Raw genomic sequence first — 24,503 nt, 5'->3', positions numbered from 1 at the left:
CAGAGAGAACAAGAGAGAAAAAAGAGAGAAAGATGAGAGAGCAAGAGAGAGGGAGAAACTGAGTGAGAGAAAACAAGAAAGGTGTGAGAGACCATGAGCGAGAGAGAGCATGAGTAAGAGAGTGAGAGAGAAAGGCAGGAGCAAGAGAGAACGTAAGAGAGCACACAAAAGAGAGGGAAAAAGGAGAGACAGAGCAATAGAGAATGAGAGTGAGTGAGAGAGAGCATGTGCATGCAATAATGAAAAGGAAATAGAGAGAAATCAAGAGAGCAATAGAGAGTGAAAGGAGATAGAGAGCAAGAGAGAGAGAGCAAGCTGAAGAGCGAGAGAGAGTTGAAGAGGAAGGAAGGAAGGAAGGAAGGAAGGAAGGAAGGAAGGGAGGGAGGTTGGAGAAGAGAGGAAGAAAGCATTAAAAAAATAGATTAGAAGGGAGGGGAGAGAGAGGGAGAATGAGAGAAAGAAAGAGAGGAGATAGGTGAAAAAAGAGAGAGCACAAAAGAGAGTGAGAGACGATAGAATGATAGGATAGAATAAGAGGGAGAATGGCATGAGAGAGCAAGTGAAAGAGATATACACAATATTTTAGAGCAGTGGTCTCCAAACTGCAGCCCTTTGTGTGCTTTCATCTAGCCCTTGGGGCACTATTTCATCCACTGACAACAACCATGATGCACAATTCCCCCCCCCCCCCACTGACACAAATTAAGGGTCCACCATTACTCCCATTGAAACCAATGATGAGGCACAGTTCCTCCAAATGACATCAAGTATGGGGCACAATTTCTCCTAATGACAACCAATAATGGGGCCCAATGACACCAATGATGAGGCACAATTCCTCCCAACAACACCAATGCTGGGGCATTGCTTTTGATGCTGATGTTGGGACCTTTTCTGCTCCCAATGGCCACAGACCGGCCCTCCTAAAGTCTGAAGGACAGTAAACTGGCCCTTTGTTTAGAACATTTGGAGACTCCTGCGTTAGAGCAAGGGTTCCCGTACCTGCGGCCTGTGGACACCTAACTGGTTCATGGATGAGTTTCTGGGAGTCTGTGTGGCTCAGATAAAAAATTACTGTCCCAGCCAATGGTTTCCCTGTAAAAGAAATGAAAGAAAATGCACCCTGCCCATAATTATAGAACCGACCACTAAGCACCTCTTGACCTGTTGTTGTCGCATGTTTACCATTTAATTTGTTATCATCATGGGGGGTCCATAGCTTTCATCATATTCTTAAAGGGGTCTGTGACTCAAAAAAGGTTAAGAGCCACTGTGTTAGAGCGGGTGAGAGGGACATGAGAAATTGTGGACTTTTAAATCCCATTCCTGGACTCACCCCTATCCTTCTTTATATTATGCTTTAACCTGATAATGTCAGAGGGCTTATCCCTCCATTGAACCCAAACTCCCACTGACATTTCTCATTGTTGTGATTGTTACAGACAAGTCTACCATACCTTCCAATTCATCCAGCACTTTATTCCAAAGTCCCTTCTCATTGATGGCATTTAGGACAGCCTGGCACACTTTGATCCCATAGAAGTGAGGGTAGAATTCTAGGATGAGGTCAATGACAGATTGTGGATCTGCACCTTCTAGTTGGGAACTTGGGATCTGCTTATATTTTTTCTTCACATTCAATGTGCTTAACCTTTCTTTGAACTGAGAAAAGCTCTCTTTGTCCAGCCGCTTGAGAACCATCAAAAATAAATCTTGAAGTTGTAGCACCATCTTTTCCTTTTACACCGCGTGACCCTCCACCGACTCAGAACTTCCCCAAAGGAGATGCAAGAAACGCAGGGTGACTTATTTTTGATAGTAAGATTGTGTTACATCTGAAAACCAACAATGATTTATCAACGTTTAGAAGATCACACAGAAAAAAAGACAGTAGGTTTGTTTAAATGATGATGTACAAAAGCGAGAATATTTTACATGGGTCCGGGGGATTTTATAATCATGATAAATTATTGCTACTGGACCTGGGCTTTGCACATGTAACAGGTTCACTGAACTGCCAATTCCCCTCACCTGCATGTAATCTCATTCCCTTTTCTTCCATACTGCTCCATTCACCCACAGAAGAGAAGAATCCCTGTGGGAACTCCATGGTCAGAGCTTACAAGGACCCTCTCTCTTTCACCCATATGACATCGCTGGGATCTGGAGATTGGTGGCTCAGATGTCTAGTGCATTGTTTCTCCACACGGGTACTTTCTGGGTTTCCTCCAGGTGCTGATAATATAGGACTCAGTTTGCCCTGGATCAACATCATGCGTTGCCATGGAGCAGACAGGTTGTCCTACAGCACCATAACTACCAATGAAGCTCTATGTAGAGAACACACAGCATACTTTGCTGCTATAGTGATCATGGCTGGCTCACCTACACCATGCCAAGGTGGGACTCTGATCCAGGACAGGTGGCATGCAGGACCACTCCCAGCATTCAGGAGAAGATGGAAGCCTGCCTCCTCCAGATCTCCTCCTGCAAACAAAAATGGTTGGATTCCTATGTGTATAGGGAGCTTTATGGCTGGGAGGATCTGTGATGGGTGCAGTGTGATTGGGGGGCAGCTCTGTAATGGGGGACAGTGTGATTGGGGGGGCTCTGTTTTTTATTTTATTACAGGTTCTGATATAGTGCCAACAATTTAGGCATGGCTTTAAATATATTGTACATGCACATCAGTCCCTAACCCTAATACAATCTAAGGTCCCCAACTCACATTCATACATACACATACTAGGGACAATTTAGACAGGAGCCAACTAACCTACTAGCATGTCTTTGGAGTGTGGGAGGAAACCGGAGTACCCAGGGGAAACTCATACAAGCACAGGGAGAACATGCAAACCACATGCAGGTGGTGCCGTGGCTGGGATTCGAACTAATGACCCGAGTACTGCCAGTTGGAAGTGCTAACCACTCAGCCACTGTGCTGCCCATGAAGGACAGTGTGCTTGAGAGGATCTGTGATGGAGACAGTGTGAATGGGGGGGAGGGGAGGAGAGGGGGCTCTGTGATAGGGACAGTTTAATTGGGGGGCTCTGTGATCTGGGGGAACCTCTGATATTGTGGGGGACCTCCGATGTGATGGTTGATCTTCTAAAGAGATGAGGAACTTCTGATGTGAAGGAGGGCTTCTGCTGTGAAGTTAGTTCCATCAAGATGGCTGAATGCATTGCCCTGGTCTCAGGTTTACCAATGATAAGTAACATTTAATTTTTTTATTCTGGGGTGTCTCAAAATTTAGCATTCTTTTAAAAAGCGTTGCAACTGAAAAAAAGGTTGAGAAACACTGTTCTAGAGCTGTATCATGTGATTAAGAGGAGGGAGTGTCATTTTCAGCAGCGGACTGACCATTGGGGAACTCTGGCACTGCCCGAGGGCCCGGGGTCAGTAGTGGGCCCCATGAGATGTCCCTGGTACCTTTTCATAGGCTTTCTTGGGTGTGGTTTGAGTTTGGGCGAGGAAGTACTGGAGATTGCTCTTCACTCCTGTGATAGAGGTGGCTTGTCGTGAGAAAATACATAGACCACCATAGCTGGCCACTCTTTCAGAGAATGCTAATATTCAGGCTACAAGTCCTTCTAAATAACTGAACATTTATAGAGACACTGGGGTGAATACGCTGAGTAGATGATGTTTGTGACGGGAGTGACTTTGGGTGGGGGGGCCCATAGAACACAGCTCACTTTGGAGAGGTGGGAAGACCCCTGTCTCAGCTCCCCATATCCCTCTTATGTGTAGGTCACCCTGTGCCTGATAGGGGTGCAGGGTGAGATGTCCTGATATGTAGACATGTATAGGTGGGGTAGGGGGTTGTTTATTGTTTAGTGCCATGTGGCTGTATCCCATTGTTCTATTGTGTGTCTTGCTTGGGAGCAAACTATTATGGGATGTGTGTGTTTGTGTATTGGCTTGGTGGGGGGTGTTTCCGGCAGCCCTTCTCCCTGTTGGGACTGTCTGCTGATGTGTTTCTTGTTGCTGGATTTGGTTTGCCGCGCCCTGTGTCCTTATGCAGGGAGGGGGGTTGTTCCCTTGAATGTATATATCTTGTGTCTGTGTTAAAATAAAGTAGTCTATTTCCTGGTTTCGTTCAAGAGTGGTGTCCATGGATCTGTGTTCGGACAGGGAATCGGGAGCCTAACAGAAATACCCTAGTGTAGCCGGGGTCTGGTTCCGTTACAAAGTTCACTTAGGAAAATGAAGTTATGTTCACTTTGAATGCCCAATCATGCGTAGAGAATGTGTAAAAATTGCATTGTACAAAGATTGGATGGTTGGAGTGAACACAACTTCACTTTGTTGGTTGTAGTATTTTGAAGCGCAACTCCAGTCAGATTTTTCTTTTTTTTTATTGTGAGAAGAGATAGAACCTCTGTCAGGTTTTCTTTTAATTTCTGTCTGTGAATCCACGTCAGAAATTTCCACTTTGTGTCTTGGTGATGTCTTTGTGAAACCAAAAGGAAATGGAGGAAAGGTCATCAACACAACAAGAATCCTGAGCAATGTTCTAACCAGGGGCGGACTGACAACTCACGGGGCCCCCGGGCAATAGGGGATCATGGGGCCCCTGTGTCCTTGCCCAAACTCAAAAAAGCCTATGAAAAAGGTACCAGGGGCATTTCATGGGGCCCCCTACTGACCCCGGGCCCTCGGGCAGTGCCCGAGTTTCCAAATGGTCAGTCCGCCCCTGGTTCTAACCCTTCCTGCTGTATCCGAAAAATATGGTTTTTGCAGTCATAGTTTGGGTATTCCGACATCTGAGTGTGTTGTGGCTGTCTCAGTACAATAGTCACAGGGAAGATTCTTCCATCCACCAGGACGGGGGCATCAAGTGATTTCTCACAGCCCATAGGTTTGAACAAGAGAATCTACATGTGTATGGCTAGCCAAAGACCGATATATTTTAACTACTTCCAGTCCGGACACTTTCCCCCCCTTCCTATTCAGGCCAATTTTCAGCTTTCAGCGCTATCACACTTTGAATGACAATTGCGCGGTCATGCAACACTGTACCCATATGAATTTTTTAGCATTTTTTTGAGACAGATAAAACTTTATTTTGGTGGTATTTATTCACCACTGGGATTTTATTTTTTTTTTCTATATAAATTAAAAAGTCCAAATATTTAGAAAAAAAGTGTTTTTCTTATAAAAGCCTACAAATAAATAATTTTTCTTTATAAATCTTGGCCAAAATGTATTCAGTTATCTTTTTAGTAAAAAAAAAAATTAACCCAAGTTAGTTTATAACCAAAAATTATAATTTTTCAAAATTTTGTTGAAATTTTTATATTATTATTTACGTTTTTTTAACCTCCTTAGCGGTATTCCCGAGTGTAGCTCGGGGTAAAATTTGAGTACCAAGAGCGGTAACCCCGAGCTACACTCGGGCTTACCATGCGGCGTTGCTCAGGGAGTCCCTGCAGCACTTTCCTTGTCCTTCGCTCCCACGATGTGTCCCCTGCAGCGTCCCCAGCCATCTTCTCCAGCCGATGCCGGCATCCGGCTTCCGTGTTCCGGTCCCTGTGACGTCGGGACGTCAGGCGGCAAATTTGAAATTTTTTAAAAATGTCATTTTTTTAAAAATGATTATTACATAGTAAAACATTGCTATTTCAATGCATTTCACATACATTTTGTCCCGAGTGCTTTGTCCGGCGCCCTGCCTGCATTTTGACTGTTCTTTCTGCCTGGAAACTGAGAAACGTCCATGGCGTCCAAAAAGCGTCCCTTTAGGTCAAAATCGGTTTTAGACCGGCTAGAGAACAGCGATAGTAAATCAGAACCACTTGCAGAATTGAGTGATAATGATTCGTGGGGGAAATTCCTCATCAGACACTGAAAACGATTCTGCGACTTTGCTCAGCGATGTGCGAATTTGCCTCTGTATTTCAAATTTCAGTGTTTTTGGTTTGATTATATTATTGAATTAAATTTATTATTATAATATTATTATTTTCTATGATTATTATATTATAATTTATGATTCCGTGTTTCAAATTTTATCATCCCCGGGATGTTTACTAGACTCTTGTTCAGACAGATTTCAGTGAGTTATTCCTAAAAATTACAGCCTACAATAACAAAAATACATATTTCCATGCAAAAAAATGGTACCGCTTTCAGCACAAAAACTCGGAAATAATCATACCGCCGAGAAGGTTAACATACTGTCACCTTAGCAGTACAGTGTCACCATAGTGACACTGTACTACTTTTGGGGAATGATAAAAATAATTTTTAATTTTTATATTATTATTTATGTTTTTTTTAACATACTGTCACCCTAGCAGTACAGTGTCGCCATGGTGACACTGTAATACTTGTGGGGGGTGATGAAGGTTATTTTGTTTCTTTTTTTTACACTAATTGCTTTTACACCCATAAAGGCTGTAAAAGCAATCTTTTTTCCTTCTCTCTGGCTGCATTCTTGCAGCCATTGAGACATACTGTGAGAGCTGTGATTGGTCACAGCTTGTCACATAGTACAGGACTGTTGTGAATGGCCCTGTGCCATGTGATCTCTGTGATCATTCACAGATTTCACAAGTAGTAAGCAATGATGTCAGGAAGTGACATCTTGCTTACTCCTATTCATGTGATCACAGATTGGCCAATCTGATCACGTGATTGGGACCTCACACAGAGGTCCCTTACAGCGATCTGTGTTTCACAGTGGGCACCAATCATGGTGCTGAGAGCTCCCAGGGAGCGCACACAGGCAACGAATGTGGGGGGATGTTTAGAAACGTCAACCTGCTCCGGCAGTCCTCCCGTCCAGCTGTTTATCTACATGGGCCAGACGGGAAGTGGTTAAAATTATGGACAGTCTAGAGAGCACCCCAGAATGGGGGCCTCAAGACTGTCCATAATTTTGAAGGGTGCCTTGACTGAAAAAAGGTTGAGAAACACTGCTATGCCCCATGTAATCTTGGTAAACCCCTGTGTACCGGTACAGTACAGGACTGAAAAGTGGGATTAAGGCTAGCCATACACGTGACCGTTCCCAGAAGACTACGGGACCATTCATGAAGTGCAGCGCTACTCGCGCATGCGCAGTGGGTACCTGGATGTGAAGCCGCAAGCTGTCATAGCCAGGTGCCCACACTGAAAATGTCGGCCTCCTGGAATACAGGACAGCTGGTGAAACGGGCTGCAGGGGACACACCACAGGACCGAGGGACAGGTAAGTGGCTGTTTTTTACAAGTCCACTTTAACTTGGGCTTTCCATTGATGTAATCTTCTTCATGGTTTCTTCAGAGTTCAACGGATTCCACATCCATCGGATTCCAAAACATATGAAAAATATTTTTAAAAATATATTTTTTTTAAATATACTCTTCAGATTTTTTTGTAACATACAAAAAAGTAATTTTAACATATTTTTACATATATTTGTAAATGCATTCCAAAAATGTAGATTAAATGTATTCTTAAAGACATACAGTATATTTGAAAATGTACTGGTCATACATTATACAATTTTCTTGAGAATTTTGCTTTAGATTTACCAAAAACCATATAATAGGAGGTCAAACCTAAACATTTTCAATAGTATTCAATTAGGCGGGCCCTCACACTACATAGTTGAAGGTAAATCTAAAGGAAATTGGGCAGAAATTGGACAGAAAATTGAATAGTGTATGGACAGCCTAAATCTCTTGAAGGCTTTTCTTGAAAAATGAGCTAGATGTGCAACAAATAAATAAGCACCTATGCAGGCCATACATGGTTCGAATTTCGAACGATTTTTGTACGAAAATCGGACCTAAGAATAATCGGCTGATTTTTAAATTTTTTGTTGGGGCAATGGCACCGTTTGATTTTTGCGGTTCCTCCGCATTTCGTTTATTGAGCATGCTGGAAAATTTGTGAAAAACGACCGATTTTCGAAATCATTGGTGGCACCATCGGATTACAGAACGAACGGCGTTTTAGTTTTTCGAACGAAAAATCGTTCGGAATTTGAACCATGTATGGTCTGCATTAGTCATGTGTTGTTACCTGGATCTGCTGAGCACTTTTTGGGTTATTTACTAGAGAAGTGGAATCAAGCGTGGACCAGGGGCGGACTGACAACTCATGGGGCTCCTGGGCAATAGGGGATCATGGGGCCCCTGTGTCCTTGCCCAAACTCAAAAAATCCTATGAAAAAAGTACCAGGGGCATCTCATGGGGCCCCCTACTGACCCCGGGCCCTCGGGCAGTGCCTGAGTTTCCAAATAGTCAGTCCGCCCCTGGGGTGAACTGACCATTTGGGCACTTAAGCACTGCCCGAGGGCCCAGGGTCAGTACGGGACCCCATGAGATGCCCCTGGTACCTTTTTCATAGGCTTTTTTGGGTGTGGTTTGAGTGTGGGGGAGCACACAGGGGCCCCATGATCCCCTATTGCCCGGGGGCCCCATGAGTTGTCAGTCTGCCCCTGAGCGGAAGTGTATGAGATCTAGTCATGTTGACTTGAACCCAGGGGCGGACTGACAACTCATGGGGCCCCCGGGCAATAGGGGATCATGGGGCCCCTGTGTCCTTGCCCAAACTCAAAAAAGCCTATGAAAAAGGTACCAGAGGCATCTCATGGGGCCCCCTACTGACCCCGGGCCCTCGGGCAGTGCCCGAGTTTCCAAATGGTCAGTCCGCCCTGCTTGAACCATCCATTCGCATGTAGAAACGTCCTGTTTGAATTTTTCTTGCATGTGATTGGTTATTGTGAATTGCGGTTTTCCTTTAGTGACACCTCAATCATTGAGTGAACAATCACATTGCCAAGAGAACATGTTCTACTCTTTTAGTAAATCGACCTCAATGTCACACAGCAGGAGGAGGAGGTAACAGGATCTTCATCATATACAGAGCCCCCTGCACCGTACTCACTGTATAGTTTCACAAACAGAACAATAGGAGACCGACCAGCCTGATCTTACCTCGGTGTGTTCCAGCCCGTCCTCCATATTTCTGCGGAAGAAGTTTAAAGGAGGAGAAAACATTACTACGTGATGGTCACATGGCTGGGATCACTGAAATGAAACTGAAAGAAGAACTGAGGTCTGCCTCTGAAAAGCTGCTTAGCTGGCTCAGTGAATTGGCTGTGCTAGTGGTTGTGAATTCCAATTCCAATTCCAATTATGACTAATGCAGGACATAGACGGGTCGAAAACCGGTCTTTTTTTATAAAAAAAAACAAAAAATCAGTCGTTTGATCGGCCGACGTTACCACCAACGGTTCAAAAATCGGCCGATTTTCGTCCCGTCTATGGCCGGCATTAACCCCATAACTTCTGTCCCTTGCAGAGACAGGGGAGCGCACCATACAAAGTGACAGCAATACATAAGAAGAATATTACTTCTGTCCCTGCAGAGAGCTCCACTATTATATTTTGTATGAAAAAAGTCTTGCGGTTGCAACAATTAGAGATGAGCGAATTATTCAAAAATTCGATTCGGCTGATTCGCCGAATTTGCGGTAGAAATTCGATTCGATGCAAATTTATTCGCTGCGAATTTAACTTATTAAAAGGGTTTCTAGGCTTCAGAGAGCCTTTATATTAGTGCAGAACACTGTACCTTTAATTTAAATGCCCTTGGAGTCTGCTGGGGAAGAGAAATAATACTGTCAGTCAGTATGACATGCAGATGAGTGCCGTCGATCTTAGAATCACCGCACACTTCACTCATTTGGGCAGTCACGGGGCACGACGAAGAAGAAGAAGAAGAAGAATGAAAAGAAGAAGAATGAAAAGAAGAAGAAGAAGAATGAAAAGAAGAAGAAGAAGAATGAAAAGAAGAATGAAAAGAAGAAGAAGAAGAATGAAAATAAGAATGAAAAGAAGAAGAATGAAAAGAAGAAGAAGAATGAAAAGAAGAAGAATGAAAAGAAGAATGAAAAGAAGAATGAGAAGAATGAAAAGAAGAATGAAAAGAAGAAGAAGAAGAAGAATGAAAAGAAGAATGAGAAGAAGAATGAAAAGAAGAATGAGAAGAATGAAAAGAAGAATGAAAAGAAGAAGAAGAAGAATGAAAAGAAGAATGAAAAGAAGAATGAAAAGAAGAAGAAGAAGAAGAATGAAAAGAAGAATGAGAAGAAGAATGAAAAGAAGAATGAAAAGAACAATGAGAAGAATGAAAAGAAGAAGAAGAAGAATGAAAAGAAGAAGAAGAAGAATGAAAAGAAGAAGAAGAATGAAAAGTAGAAGAAGAAGAATGAAAAGAAGAAGAATGAAAAGAAGAATGAGAAGAAGAATGAAAAGAAGAATGAAAAGAAGAATGAGAAGAATGAAAAGAAGAATGAAAAGAAGAAGAAGAAGAATGAAAAGAAGAATGAAAAGAAGAAGAAGAAGAATGAAAAGAAGAAGAATGAAAAGAAGAATGAGAAGAAGAATGAAAAGAAGAATGAAAAGAAGAAGAAGAAGAATGAAAAGAAGAAGAAGAAGAAGAAGAAGAATGAAAAGAAGAAGAAGAAGAATGAAAAGAAGAAAAATGAAAAGAAGAATGAGAAGAAGAATGAAAAGATGAAAAGAAGAATGAGAAGAATGAAAAGAAGAATGAAAAGAAGAAGAAGAAGAATGAAAAGAAGAATGAAAAGAAGAAGAAGAAGAATGAAAAGAAGAAGATGAAAAGAAGAAGAAGAATGAAAAGAAGAAGAAGAAGAATGAAAAGAAGAAGAAGAATGAAAAGAAGAAGAAGAAGAAGAATGAAAAGAAGAAGAAGAATGAAAAGAAGAAGAATTCCAGTACAGCAAAAAGTGTATCTGCAGAGAGCTCCGCTATTTCTGACAGTTCTCTGACAGTTCCTTCACATTTACAGCGGTTGAAACATTGTATCTATTTGTTTCCGAATAAAAACATCTGTATCCTAAATGGAAACAAATAGATACAATGTTTCAACCGCTGTACATGTGAAGGAACTGTCAGAGAACTGTCAGAAATAGCGGAGCTCTCTGCAGGGACACTTTTTGCCGGCTGTAGAAGGGATGAAAATCGGCCGATCGGGAAAAATTCGATTCGTGCATCCGAAGTTTGCTAATATTCGGATTCTGTGCGAATCGAATTTTTCCTAATATTCGAAACGAATTCCACTTCGCCAAGTTCGATTCGCTCATCTCTAGCAACAATGTATCCATTTCAGATACAGTTGTTTTTATTCGGATACAAATGGATACATTTGTTGCAACTGCAAGACTTTTCATATAAAATATAATAGCGGACTGGAATTCTTCTTTTCCTTCTTCTTCTTCTTCTTCTATTTCTTCTTCTCCTTCTTCTCCTTCCTTTTCTCCTTCTTCTTCTTCTATTTCTCTTCTCCTTCTTCTTCTTCCTTTTCTTCTTCTTCTTCTTTTCTTCTTCTTGCAGGTCACGGCTCATGCGCATATTTTTTTATCGGTAAAACGATCGGCTGATTTGCCCATCATTGCCGGGAAAATTGCCGATCGTCAAGCTCGGCCGCAAATTTTCCAACTTTACCGATAAAAAATATGTGCAAAAAACCCCGAAAAATGTCCAACCAATTAACCCAATAACGGTGCGAAAAACAGCCGATTTTTTTTTCGGCCGAAAAATCAACCAATTTTCAAACATTCTATGGCCTGCATAAGGCTGGCCATGCACTATACAATTTTCTTACAAATTTCCGTCCAATTTCTGCCCAATTTTTGAGTTTGGGCAAGGACACAGGGGCCCCATGATCCCCTATTGCCCAGGAGCCCCATGAGTTGTCAGTCCGCCCCTGGTCCACGCTTGATTCCACTTCTCTAGTAAATAACCCAAAAAATGCTCAGCAGATCCAGGTAACAACACATGACTAATGCAGACCATACATGGTTCGAAATCCGAATGATTTTTTGTTCGAAAAACTAAAACGCCGTTCGTTCTGTAATCCGATGGTGCCACCAATGATTTCGAAAATCGGTCGTTTTTCACAAATTTTCCAGCATGCTCAATAAACGAAATGCGGAGGAACCGCAAAAATCAAACGGTGCCATTGCCCCAACAAAAAATTAAAAAATCGGCCAATTATTCTTAGGTCCGATTTTCATACAAAATCGTTCGGAATTCGAACCATGTATGGCCTGCATAGGTGCTTATTTATTTGTTGCACATCTAGCTCATTTTTCAAGAAAAGCCTTCAAGAGATTTAGGCTGTCCATACACTATTCAATTTTCTGTCCAATTTCTGCCCAATTTCCTTTAGATTTACCTTCAACTATGTAGTGTGAGGGCCCGCCTAATTGAATACTATTGAAAATGTTTAGGTTTGACCTCCTATTATATGGTTTTTGGTAAATCTAAAGCAAAATTCTCAAGAAAATTGTATAATGTATGACCAGTCCATTTTCAAATATACGGTATGTCTTTAAAAATACATTTAATCTACATTTTTGGAATGCATTTACAAATATATGTAAAAATATGTTAAAATGACTTTTTTGTATGTTACAAAAAATCTGAAGAGTATATTTAAAAAAAATATATTTTTAAAAATATTTTTCATATGTTTTGGAATCCGTTGGACTCTGAAGAAACCATGAAGAAGATTACATCAATGGAAAGCCCAAGTTAAAGTGGACTTGTAAAAAACAGCCACTTACCTGTCCCTTGGTCCTGTGGTGTGTCCCCTGCAGCCCGTTTCACCGACCGCCCTGTATTCCAGGAGGCCGACACCTTCAGTGTGGGCACCTGGCTATGACAGCTTGCGGCTTCACATCCGGGTACCCACTGCGCATGCGCGAGTAGTGCTGCTCTACATGAATGGTCCCGTAGTCTTCTGGGGACAGTCACGTGTCCCAAAAGACTACAGGGAGGGAGGGAGGACACCTTCCGCTTCTGACCGCATAGGCCAGGGGTGGGCAACTGTGGCCCTCCAGCTGTTGGTGAACTACAAGTCCCATCATGCCTCTGCCTTTGGGAGTCATGCTTGTAACTGTCAGTTTTGCAATGCCTCATGGGACTTGTAGTTCTACAACAGCTGGAGGGCCACAGTTGTCCACCCCAGCATAAGCGATTGGACCGGAAGTGGGAGCGGCTACCTGTCAAATTCGGGTACCCGCTCCCCCCCCTGCGCCCCCCAAAGGTGCCAATCCTTAATGGGGAGTGGGGGAGCAGTCCTTAACCTCCCTAGCGGTATGATTATTTCAGATATTTGGTGCTGAAAGCGGTACCATTTTTTTGCATGGAAATATGTATTTTTTTTTATTGTAGGCCTGTAATTTAGGAATAACTCCCTGAAATCTGTCCGAACAAGAGTCTAGTAAACATCCCGGGTAGGATAAAACTTCAAACACAAAATCATAAATTATAATTTAATAAATAATCATAAAAAATAATAATATAATAATAATAAATTCAATTCAATAATATAATCAAACCAAAAACACTGAAATGTGAAATAGAGCGCCAAGTTCGCACATCGCTGAGCAAAGTCGCAGAATCGCTTTCAGTGTCTGATGAGGAATTTCCCCCACGAATCATTATCACTCAATTCTGCAAGTGGTTCTGATTTACTATCGCTGTTCTCTAGCCGGTCTAAAACCGCTTTTGACATAAAAGGACGCTTTTTGGACGCCATGGACGTTTCTCAGTTTCCAGGCAGAAAGAACAGTAAGAATGCAGGCAGGGCGCCGGACAAAGCACTCGGGACAAAATGTATGTGAAATGGTTTGAAACAGCAATGTTTTACTGTGTAATACTAATTTTTAAAAAAATGACATTTTTTTAAAAATTTCAAATTTGCCGCCGGTTCTGGCGTCCGTACGTCCCGACGTCACAGGGACCGGATTACGGAAGCTGGATGCCGGCATCGGTCGGAGGAGATGGCCGGGACGCTGCAGGGGACGCATCGCGGGAGCGAAGGACAAGGTAAGCGCTGCAGGGACTCCCTATGCAATGCTGGATGGTAAGCCCGAGTGTAGCTCGGGGTTACCGCTTTTGGTACTGAAACTCTACCCCGAGCTACACTCGGGAATACTGCCAGGGAGGTTAAAGCGGAACTACCCCTTTTGAGTGGAACTATGTTAGTGTACGCCTATCGCATGGATAGTCAGCTTGGGCATGTTGTAGGCACCTTTTGCTATGATTTGTGTATCCTGAGGTTGGACATTCAGATATTTTCCTGTTTAGTAAAGCAAATTTTAATACCCTACAGAGGTCTCCGTTTCCTTGGCTTTTACCGCAAAGTAACCTTAAGGACAAAGCAAAACAATTGGGGGCTCATGCCAGGATTTGCTCTAAAGTTCAACTGAAGCAGACCTGGTGTGTTCTGTGGCTGCGCCAAGTAAAAATGCTGCGTAAGCTGTTTAGGAGAAAACAAGTCTGCAGAGGTATCTGGTGACCAGGAGGCAGCAAGGACAATCCCAACCCGGGCCAGAAATAATGAGTAGGAGCCTCTTGCTACAGAATTTGTAAAGTATGCTTCTCCCTCGAATAAGACTTTCAGTGATAAAGTCTCCGATCATTTTGTAGATTTTAGCCTTGAGGGGGTTGATCCAGGGGTGGACTGACCATTCGGGTACTCAGGCAATGCTCAAGGGCCCGGGGTCAGTAGGGGAACCCATGAAATGCCCCTGGTACCTTTTATAGGCTTTTTTGGGTGTGCTTTGAGTGTGAGCGAGGACACATGGGTCCCATGATCCCCTATTGCCTGGGGGCCCCATGAGTTGTCAGTCCACCCCTAGGTTGATCTAAGTAAAGCAGAGAAGAGGACAGTGTCCAGAGTGGGTTGGTACCAGGGGCGGACTGACAACTCATGGGGCCCCCGGGCAATAGGGGATCATGCGGCCCCTGTGTCCTTGCCCAAACTCAAAAAATCCTATGAAAAAGGTACCAGGGGTATCTCATGGGGCCCCTACTGACTCCGGGCCCTCAGGCAGTGCCTGAGTTTCCAAATGGTCAATCCACCCCTGGCTGGTACTTTCTTCATGCTCTCTAAACTGAAGCACAATGGAAGGTAAAGGCAGAGGCAGAAAAAAAGGCATTAAAAGTCCAGCCAACAGTTGCTTTGAGTGTGTACATTCAACTGCTAGTTGGGCTGATGATTTGCAAGAGCGGTGGGCAGCCCTCATGGCCAAATCAATGAATGCCTTAAGGGAAAAGAGGAGCTGTGCAACTGTTAGTAAAGCCAGGGTACGTGCCGTTGTCACATCCCAAATCTGGGATTGTGTGGATGTGCTCTCCTCAAATCATAGTGAGGATGAGGAGATAGGAGTTTGATATTTCTGATGATGATCTTCTAGTGCACGGGTGTCAAACTGGCGGCCCTCCAGCTGTTGCCAAACTACAAGTCCCATGAGGCATTGCAAGATTGACAGTTACAAGCATGACTCCCAAAGGCAGAGGCATGATGGGACTTGTAGTTTCGCAACAGCTGGTGGGCCACCAGTTTGACACCATTGTTCTAGTGGGAAAGAAAAATTGTGCCAGACCTCTCATTACTAAGCATAGGAAAAGGCACCATAATAGAGAGGATATGGCAGATGGGGAGGTGCGTTACCGCAACCCCGGAGACGTGGAATTTGAAGAGGTAAGGGAGTTTACACTAACTGAACTCCATGAGTTGGCAAAGAACTACAAGCAGAGTGTAAGGGATTTCCGGCAAGAAGAATCGCGATCAGAAATGCGTATGTGCGCAGGAATGCGCGATCACGCACATGCACACACACGGCAAAGATTGGCACCAGAGGGCCTATTTAAGGAGTGCCTCTGCTCATGTTCAGTGCTGATTGGTCTTCAGCTCTCCGTGTCCTGCTTGTTCCTGTATGATTCCTTTGTTGCTGACCCAGCTTGTTCCTCACCTGACTCTGATTGCTCTCCTGATACTGGTTCCTGACTTCGGCTCTGCTCCTGACCTTGGCTTTTCCTTCTGATTCTGTACCGTGCTGCCCGACTGTTGATGACCCCGGCTATTCCATGACATTGCTCCTGTTTCTTGTCCTCACTACCTGCCTTGCTCTGGTGCACGCCTGGCAATCTGCAAAACCTGCGCTGCCTACTACTAGGATCATCAGCCTTCCAAGGTCTTCATCTGCAAGAGCTGCAAACAACAACTACTGGCACTCTTGTTCCCCTGGGTCCTAGACTCCCTCTGTTTCAACTCCAGCGGGGTCAGGGCTGGTGAGGCTGACCTCGTCATTTCAGTCTCCCATCAGGTACGTGACACAGAGGTTCGGAGAACCCCTATTGAGTTGGCTCTTACGTTTGTGGGATGAAGGGGGGAACAGTGTTGTTTTGTCAGGCAAGGAAGAAGTGGCTATGGGAGTGTTAACACATGACCCGCAGTTGTGTCAGGCTATGTGAAAAGCTCGATAGTTTACTGTCAATTTTTCACTATTTGACATCGTTAGAGATGGGATTGTCGGAGTATACACTAATCCTATCGATCTGGAAAATACCTACTCATGGAGAATGACAGGAGAAGGTATTTCCAGGTTACGTGAGATGGGTTGTATAACTGGATTAAATAAGTTTCCAGAATGAATGGGTCCAGATATGGCACCTTTTATGACTGCTCTAAGCTGATGAAGTCTGCGCCCTTTAATCTCAGGGCTCTTTTATTGTCCTTGTTAGGGGGCCTGGGGTTAAATAGCAAAATTCATGAAGCCATTACCCTTTTAAGCCAGTTGGTGGAGCAAGAGGAGACTAAGACAGAACCTGTCAGGGCACTAGACAAGGTCAAGGTCAGACAGGAGGAAAACAAGCAGAAAAAAAACAGAGAAGAAAGGGAATGTATGAGAGAAGGCAGAAGGTGAAGAGAAAACCAGGTTAGTTATCTCTAGGAAACAAATGTGGGTAGACCTATTAAAGGCAGGAGTACCTATAGAGGCGATAGATGGGATTTCTACTGCAGAATTGCTTAAGAGGTGGAAGCAGTTAGTGGGGAAACCTGTCAGGATTAGGAACACTACTCCTAGTAAAGATAACATCAACCTAGATTTAAAGGAAAAAGAACAGACCCCTCTTATTAGCCCCAAACCATTTCCCATAACTGCCCAGGAACCCAATCCCTTTATCCTGGGGAGGAGTTAGAGAGACTCAGAAAGGGGGACTGGGGGGTCTTTGTCCTTTATGAAGGGAAGGTAGGTCTCCTGTGACAGCAGGACACCAGCGCCCATATGCACCTGTCACTGTGTGGTGGGGAAGTCATCTTCTCCTACACACGTGATGGCTTTAGTTGATACTGGAGCTGAAGTTACACTTTTGCAAGGAAATCCTTCCCATCACAAAGGAGAAGTACTTCATGTAGAAGCTTTGGGAGGGCAAATCACACCAGCAGTTAGGACATGGGTGAAATTGGCTATTGGCAAGGGACCAGGATTTTGGATAAATGTTTTGGTATCAGAGTTACCCAAAAATATGCTCAAGATGGATGTACTTCAGTCAATTCAGACCAAACAGGGTACATTCACATTCGAGTATCCTGTTAAAGCGTATCTGGTTAGGGCGGTGAAAGCTGTGGTTAGAAGTCTTGCCAAAGGGACCCTTGTCTACATTCTTCCACCAGAGAAAGCAGTCTGTCTCAAGCAGTACAGATTTCCTGGAGGCCACAAAGAAATTGGGACACTATTGGGGATCCTTAGACCTGCGGTAAATCCTTTCTCGTCTCTGGTGTTCCCTGTAAAGAAAAACGATGGGTCATATAGAATGATTGTAGATTACAAGGGTCCAAACAAAGTGGAACCTCCAGTGAAGTCAGCTGTACCTGATATGATCTCCACCATTGAGAAAATTGCTAAAGAGGCAGGGGAATATGCTGTGATAGACCTAGCTAATGCTCTTTTTTCTCCATTTTGATAGACCCAGAGTATCAGGACCAGTTTGCCTTTGTGTGGTGTCGCCAGTACACTTTCACCGTTCTTCCGCAAGGCTACCTTCATTCTCCAATGATTTCTTATGCACTGATTGCCGGAGATTTAGGTTACCATTAAAGAATGGCTTTAGTTGATACTGGAGCTGAAGTTACACTTTTACACGGAAATCCTTCCCATCGCAAAGGAGAAGTTGAAGTTATATTTGCATTGGCAGATAAGCTCCAAGGGAGTCGCTGGGACTCTGACTGGTTAGTGGAAACTTCTCAGCAAGAGTGGAAAGTAACGCTCTATAATATCAAACCTTCCAAAAGAAACAGCAATGGTCCTCTGGGAAGTATCAATATATTTCCTCTCCTCCCTATTGATGTTCTTTGGGGGGATCAGAAGTGGATACAGGCAGGTGGCAAAGTGTTAGTTAGAGATCCAGGCAACAAGCCAGTTGGAGGAGAGATTGTAGCTGAAGAACAAATGTCTACTGTGTAAGCATTATTAGAAGGAACAGATAATACTCTTTGTTTTCCACTTCACAGGCTGTCTCCGATTTGATCCATTGTAAGGCCAGAGAAAGTGACTTCATGATGGACAGAATGATGGAAGACTGCAAGAGCTTTGGAGAGCAAGGCCTTTGATGTGTTCCAAGCCTAGATTTGTTTATAATGGAGTTTCTAATGAACTTTTAGCTAAAGACTGAAAGACCTTCTCAGTGTCAGAAATATGGGAGGGGTTGCTTTTAAGGTGAATGAATGTTTAGTAATGAAGTGATTTTTCTATGTGGCATATGTAGTCTGAGAAAAAAATCAAGGGTGGAATGTGTTGCATTTGATATATATGTGTGTGTGTTTCCTGATTTTATTCTCAGACTTGCTGTATTTATAGGAATCTGTCTTGGAGACAGAAAGGTTTCTTGGAGTTTGTTTGAGGGGTCTTAAATGCCACTGGGCACAATGGTAACATAGATACCATGGCTGTATTTCAGTTGACAGTTGGCTATTGTTTTGTAACCATGGTTAATAATAGCTTGACCTTCTAACATATATGACCCATGGCATGTATAATACAACAGTGCCATCTTGAGGGACCACACCCATATGGGGTTGGCTATCTACGCTTTCTAAATAAAAGGCAACAACAGAAACTGATTAGGAGGACTCCATGATGACTTAACACCACGGAAGATCTGTGCCAGAACCTGTAGATGCTTTTAGCCCAATCTCCTGCAAGTGTTTTAGAGCAAGCCTGCGGTCTGCGTTGTCTATGGAGATTGTGAAGACTCTAACCCGAGTTAAGTAACCTGTTAGCATATTTCCATTGTAAACAGACTTGCTTACTTGCTAGGAAATAGGTAACAATTTGATTATTGTTTGTAAATCTGCCAGTTTTGTACTGTTTATCCTATAATTGTAATAGTTTTCTATGTACAGCATTTTCATATAGTAATACACTACAGAGGTCTAAGGCTGGCTAAACACTATACAATTTGTTGTCCAATTTCTGCCCAATTTCCTTTAGATTTACCTTCAACTATGTAGTACAAGAGCCTGCCTAATTGGATACAATTGAAAGTGTTGTTAGGTTTGACCTCATATTATATGGTTTTTGGTAAATGTAAACCAAAAATCTCAAGAAAATTGTATAATGTATGGCCAGCCTTAGTTTCCTTAATACAAAGTAACCTTTACTAGACACCAAGCAAAAGAGGTGCGGAAAAAATTGGGCCTTGGGTGTTGGTGGTGCCTACACACTGTAACCCCTCACAGTTACTCTTGCTGGAATGGGTTTTGCTGTTACAAATTGTTCAAAATTAGAAAAAAATTGTAAAAATTAAAATTACATGCACCTGTCAAACAGGAGTGGAAAAACTGGGCCTCAGGTGTTGGTGGTGCACTAAACCAAAAATATTGTTGGAATCTAGCATAATCAGGATTGAGGAATAGGATAGGCAGCACAGGCAGACTTCAAGGGATCCTTAACAAATTTAATCAGTTAAATCAACATCAGGGACTTGATAGCTGATGTTGATCCAGGGCCAAGGGTGGACTGACAACTCATGGGGCCCCCGGGCAATAGGAAATCATGGGGCCCCTGTGTCCTCACCCACACTCAAACTACACCCAAAAAAGCCTATGAAAGGTAACAGGGGCATCTCATGGGGCCCCTTACTGACCCCGGGCCCTCAGGGAGTGCCCGAGTGCTTAAATGGTCAGTCAGCCCCTGTCTAGGGCTGATTCATGTTGATGCCGGTCCATGGAGTCTGTGGACAGACACACTCTTTTATCTGTCACAAAACCTCCAGCAGCACTGAATGTCAATTCGGAAAGCACGCTGGATGCAGGAAAGGCCAGTAGCTCGATTGCATAATGAGCAAGTTCTGGCCAGCGATCCATCCTCAAGACCCAGCAACTCAGTGGATCCTCAGTTGGAAAAGTCTCCATCCCTTGAGGAGTGCTGTATGTTATCCTCTACTTCCATGCTGTCACAATCCTCCTCCTCTTCCTCCTGCACATTCTGCGGCCCTGTAGGAATGGTATCTGCATAAAAGGGGCCTTGAGAGGAAAGGAAGACCTCCTCTTCTCCTGTTCTGCATCAGATTCCCTGTTCATGATTTCGTGCAGCATGTGCTCCAGCAGGAAGACTAGAGGGATAGTGTCACCAATGCATGCATTGTCGCGGCTCACCATCCTTGTGGCCTCCTCAAATGGTGGCAGGATAGTGCATGCATCCTTTATCAGCAGCAACTGAGAATGTTCTTGTGCCATACTCACACAGATACTCATTGTTGGCCCTCTGCTGCATGTGCAGTTGCTGCAGCATTGCCAATGTTGAGTTCCACCTGGTGGGCATGTCACAAATGAGGCGGTTGGTGGGCAGGTTGAATTCCGGTTGAATATCAGTCAGCCAAAAACTGGTATTGTACAACCACCAGAAATGGCCACAGACTTTTCTGGCCTGCCTCAGAAGATCTTGTAAGCCTGGGTACCTGTTCAAGAAACGTTGCACCACCAAATTCAGGACGTGTGCCAAGCATGGAACATGTGTTAAGTGACCCTGTTGAAGGGCAGAGAGAAGGTTGGTGCCATTGTTGCATACAACCTTTCTTGGCTCAAGATGCCATTCTGTCAACCACCTCTGAGCCTGTCCCTGCAGAGCTGACAGGATCTATGCCCCGGTGTGGCTCCTGTCCATTAGACCAGCTGAAGCACCGCATGGCATCTCTTAGCCTGACTGCTTGCGTTGCCCCTTGAACACTTAGGGAGCACTGCTTGTTCAGAGGACAATTCAGCAGAAGAGGTCATAGAGGAAGAGGAGGGGGTGGTGCAGACAGATGTGGCAGAATCACCAGCAGCTTTTTGGAGGCGTGGTGGTAGAACAAGCTCCAGCACTGAACCCTGTCCTGCATCCTTCCCAGCTGCCAGCAGAGTAACCCAGTGCTCCAGGAAGGAAATGTAATGTCCCTGACCATGCCTGCTGGACCACATGTCAGCAGTAATGTGGACCTTGCTGCTGGCCGCCCTGTCCAACGAGGCCAAAACATTGCCTTTCACATGATGATACAGAACTGGAATAGCCTTAAGTGAAAAGATATGTCTTTTCGGAACCTGCCACTGTGGTACAGCAAGTTCTGCAAATTCATGGAAGGGGCAGAGTCCACCAGATGGAAAGGCAGCAGTTGTAACGCAAGCAATTTGGCCAGGTTAGCATTTAGATGCTGAGCATGTGGATGGGTGGGGCAGTATTTTTTTTTATGTTTCAATAACTGGGGTAGCTAAATTTGCCTGGTGAAATCAACAGGTGGTGTAATGCTAGCAGATGGGGTGCCAGGACCTGTGGCACCCATTGTTATACCATCATCCCTCTCAGTGGAGGCTGTTGAGAAGACTTGAGGTATAGTAGGGGTAGAGATCCCAGATGAGGAGCAAGGAGAAGTCTGCACTTCTTAAGATGTAGGTCTTTAAGGTGCTGTTGCCAACGGGCTGCATGGCAGGTCGTTATATGTCTTGCCAAACATCTGGTGCCCAAGCGGCTGGTGTTTTGACCAAATTTGATCCGCTTCAGTCAGAGACTGCAAACAGCAATGCTGTGGTCTGTTGCACATGTGTTGAGAAAAAGCCCACACCAATGAACTTTAGGAGGTCAGCGTGGATTCAGCAGCGCCCTTCACCCATGTAGCTCTGTCGTGGGATGCAATAGGATGGCTGACCTTACGTCTGTCAATGGAGGACATCCTGCCTCGTTGGAGTTGTGCCTCCTCCTCCTCACTTTCCTCCTCTGTTCTCTCAGGCACCCAAGTACAGTCAGTGACCTCATCCTCCCCTTCCTCCTCATCACTGGAGCCAACTTGGCAGTGTGCTGCAGCTGGGGGAACATGACTGCCAATTTCTTGGCCATCGCTGGCACCCCCTCTCTTTAGGCTCATGCCAACATTGGAGCATTCAAATTGTTGTGCATCCTCCAGCAGCATGTAACTGACACTATGATCGAATAATTCAGGTGACTCCTCCATGCATGATGGTGAAAGTCATAAGAAGTCCCGTTTGCAGTTAGAAGCCATGTGGGGGACACAGCAAACATGTGGAAGAAGGGGCTCTGGTCAGATGAGACCAATTTTTTTGAACTTTTTGGCTTAAAAGCAAAATGTTACGTGTGGCAGAAAAGTATCACTGCACATCACCCTGAACACGCCATCCCCACTGTGAAACATGGTGGTGGCAGCATCATGATTTGGGGATGCTTTTCCTCAGCAGGGACAGGGAAGCTGGTCAGAGTTGATGGGAAGATGGATGGAGCCAAATATAGGGCAATCTTAGAAGAAAACATGTTAGAGTTTGCAAAAGACTTGAGACCGGGCCGGAGGTTCCCCTTCCAGTAGGTCGACGACCCAAAACATCCAGCCAGAGCTCCAATGGAATGGTTTAGATCCAGTTTATATTTACTAAAATAATTGCATTTCCATGCTGTGTGTACTGTGGGAGACCAGATATAGTGAATGCGGGGTCCGGGGAGTGCGGATATAGTGAATGCGGGGTCCGGGGAGTGCAGATATAGTGAATGCAGGGTCCGGGGAGAGCGGATATAGTGAATGCAGGGTCCGGGGAGAGCGTATATAGTGAATGCGGGGTCCGGGGAGAGCGGATATAGTGAATGTGGGGTCCGGGGAGACCAGATATAGTGAATGCAGGGTCCGGGGAGAGCAGATATAGTGAATGCAGGGTCCGGGGAAAGCAGATATAGTGAATGCAGGGTCCGGGGAGAGTGGATATAGTGAATGCAGGGTCCGGGGAGAGCGGATATAGTGAATGCAGGGTCCGGGGAGAGCAGATATAGTGAATGCAGGGTCCGGGGAGAGCGGATATAGTGAATGCAGGGTCCGGGGAGAGCGGATATAGTGAATGCAGGGTCCGGGGAGAGCGGATATAGTGAATGCAGGGTCCGGGGAGAGCGGATATAGTGAATGCAGGGTCCGGGGAGAGCGGATATAGTGAATGCAGGGTCCGGGGAGAGCAGATATAGTGAATGAAGGGTCCGGGGAGAGCGGATATAGTGAATGCGGGGTCCGGGGAGAGCGGATATAGTGAATGCGCGGGTCCGGGGAGAGCGGATATAGTGAATGCAGGGTCCGGGGAGAGCGGATATAGTGAATGCGGGGTCCGGGGAGAGCGGATATAGTGAATGCGGGGTACGGGCAGAGCGGATATAGTGAATGCGGGGTCCGGGGAGAGCGGATATAGTGAATGCAGGGTCCGGGGAGAGCGGATATAGTGAATGCGGGGTCCGGGGGAGAGCGGATATAGTGAATGCGGGGTCCGGGGAGAGCGGATATAGTGAATGCGGGGTACGGGGAGAGCGGATATAGTGAATGCAGGGTCCTGGGTTTAGTAACACTTTAACATACCATGACACTTGCTGTAAGAGAGATCCCATGCATAGGATGTTCAATAAGCAGGATAGAAAGCTCAGCAACAAGTGCACATGTCCCCGCGTGGCAGTAAAACCATAGTTGGTTTCATTCTACACGGGAAGAGACAGGTGAAAGGTGCTGGCTCTGTGAAGGAGGTTCATTGCAGTAAAGGCAATAAAGCCTAGATTCCCACATTACCTGCAGTCATAGAACAAATACCATTTTTTCGGTATGATCAGTCACATTTTCAATATAAATGCCAAACCTTCACAATTTCTGGCAGAGTGTGCAAACTGTATTAGGTCTATACTTTTATTTTTGGGGGGAATCATTCTGGATATGGGAAATGTGAGGTCGCATTTTTGAAGCATACGGAACGTAAACACAATATAAATTGTTTTTTTACTGACATTTGCCAAAAGCATCCCCAACCATTGCCGCGTCCCGAGTACATTACTATGCAGTGTTGCGTTTTCTAAATGAACGTTAACTATTTCGACTGCTCCTTTCATTGTCCTCCCCTCTCCGTCCTGCAGATGACAGAACATACCCAGCGGAACTCACTTTGTTCCCTGAGCTGCAAAAGAGAGAAGACTGCACATGCGTGGGGAGGGAAGGAAGTCAACTGCTCGTTTGTGGGTTTCCAGAGCTGGGCATCCAACACCACGGTAGGTCCTGCAATCCGTGGGATGGAGAGAGGAGGGCAATGAATAAGCAGCTGAAAAGGTAAGCAGTCACTAAAGAGCGCTGCATGGTGAGATACTGAGGATGCTGTCATGCTGGGGAATGTATTGGAACAAAT

The 24,503-nt window shown here is 44.6% G+C and overlaps 1 protein-coding gene across 1 annotated transcript in view; it reads right to left on the bottom strand.

Moving 5' to 3' along the window:
- Positions 1-8,982, bottom strand: part of LOC149467059 (uncharacterized) — a gene marked incomplete at its 3' end in the record, with an annotated part of 49,585 nt that extends 40,603 nt beyond the window's left edge. The window contains exons 1-2 of the mRNA XM_089672317.1: positions 8,936-8,982; positions 1,458-1,835 (exon numbers count right to left, since the gene is read on the bottom strand). Of these exons, the coding sequence (XP_089528443.1) occupies positions 1,458-1,731 (274 nt within the window). The remainder of the gene's footprint in view (positions 1-1,457; positions 1,836-8,935) is intronic.
- Positions 8,983-24,503: the final 15,521 nt, after the last annotated feature.

This window comes from Staurois parvus, unplaced genomic scaffold, assembly GCF_062004578.1.
Source record: "Staurois parvus isolate SC_StPar_1 unplaced genomic scaffold, SC_StPar_1.0 ptg000125l, whole genome shotgun sequence".
Lineage (NCBI taxonomy): Eukaryota > Metazoa > Chordata > Amphibia > Anura > Ranidae > Staurois > Staurois parvus.
The sequence above is the reverse complement of the archived record's forward strand: the minus strand, read 5'-3'. Positions and strand labels throughout refer to the sequence as shown.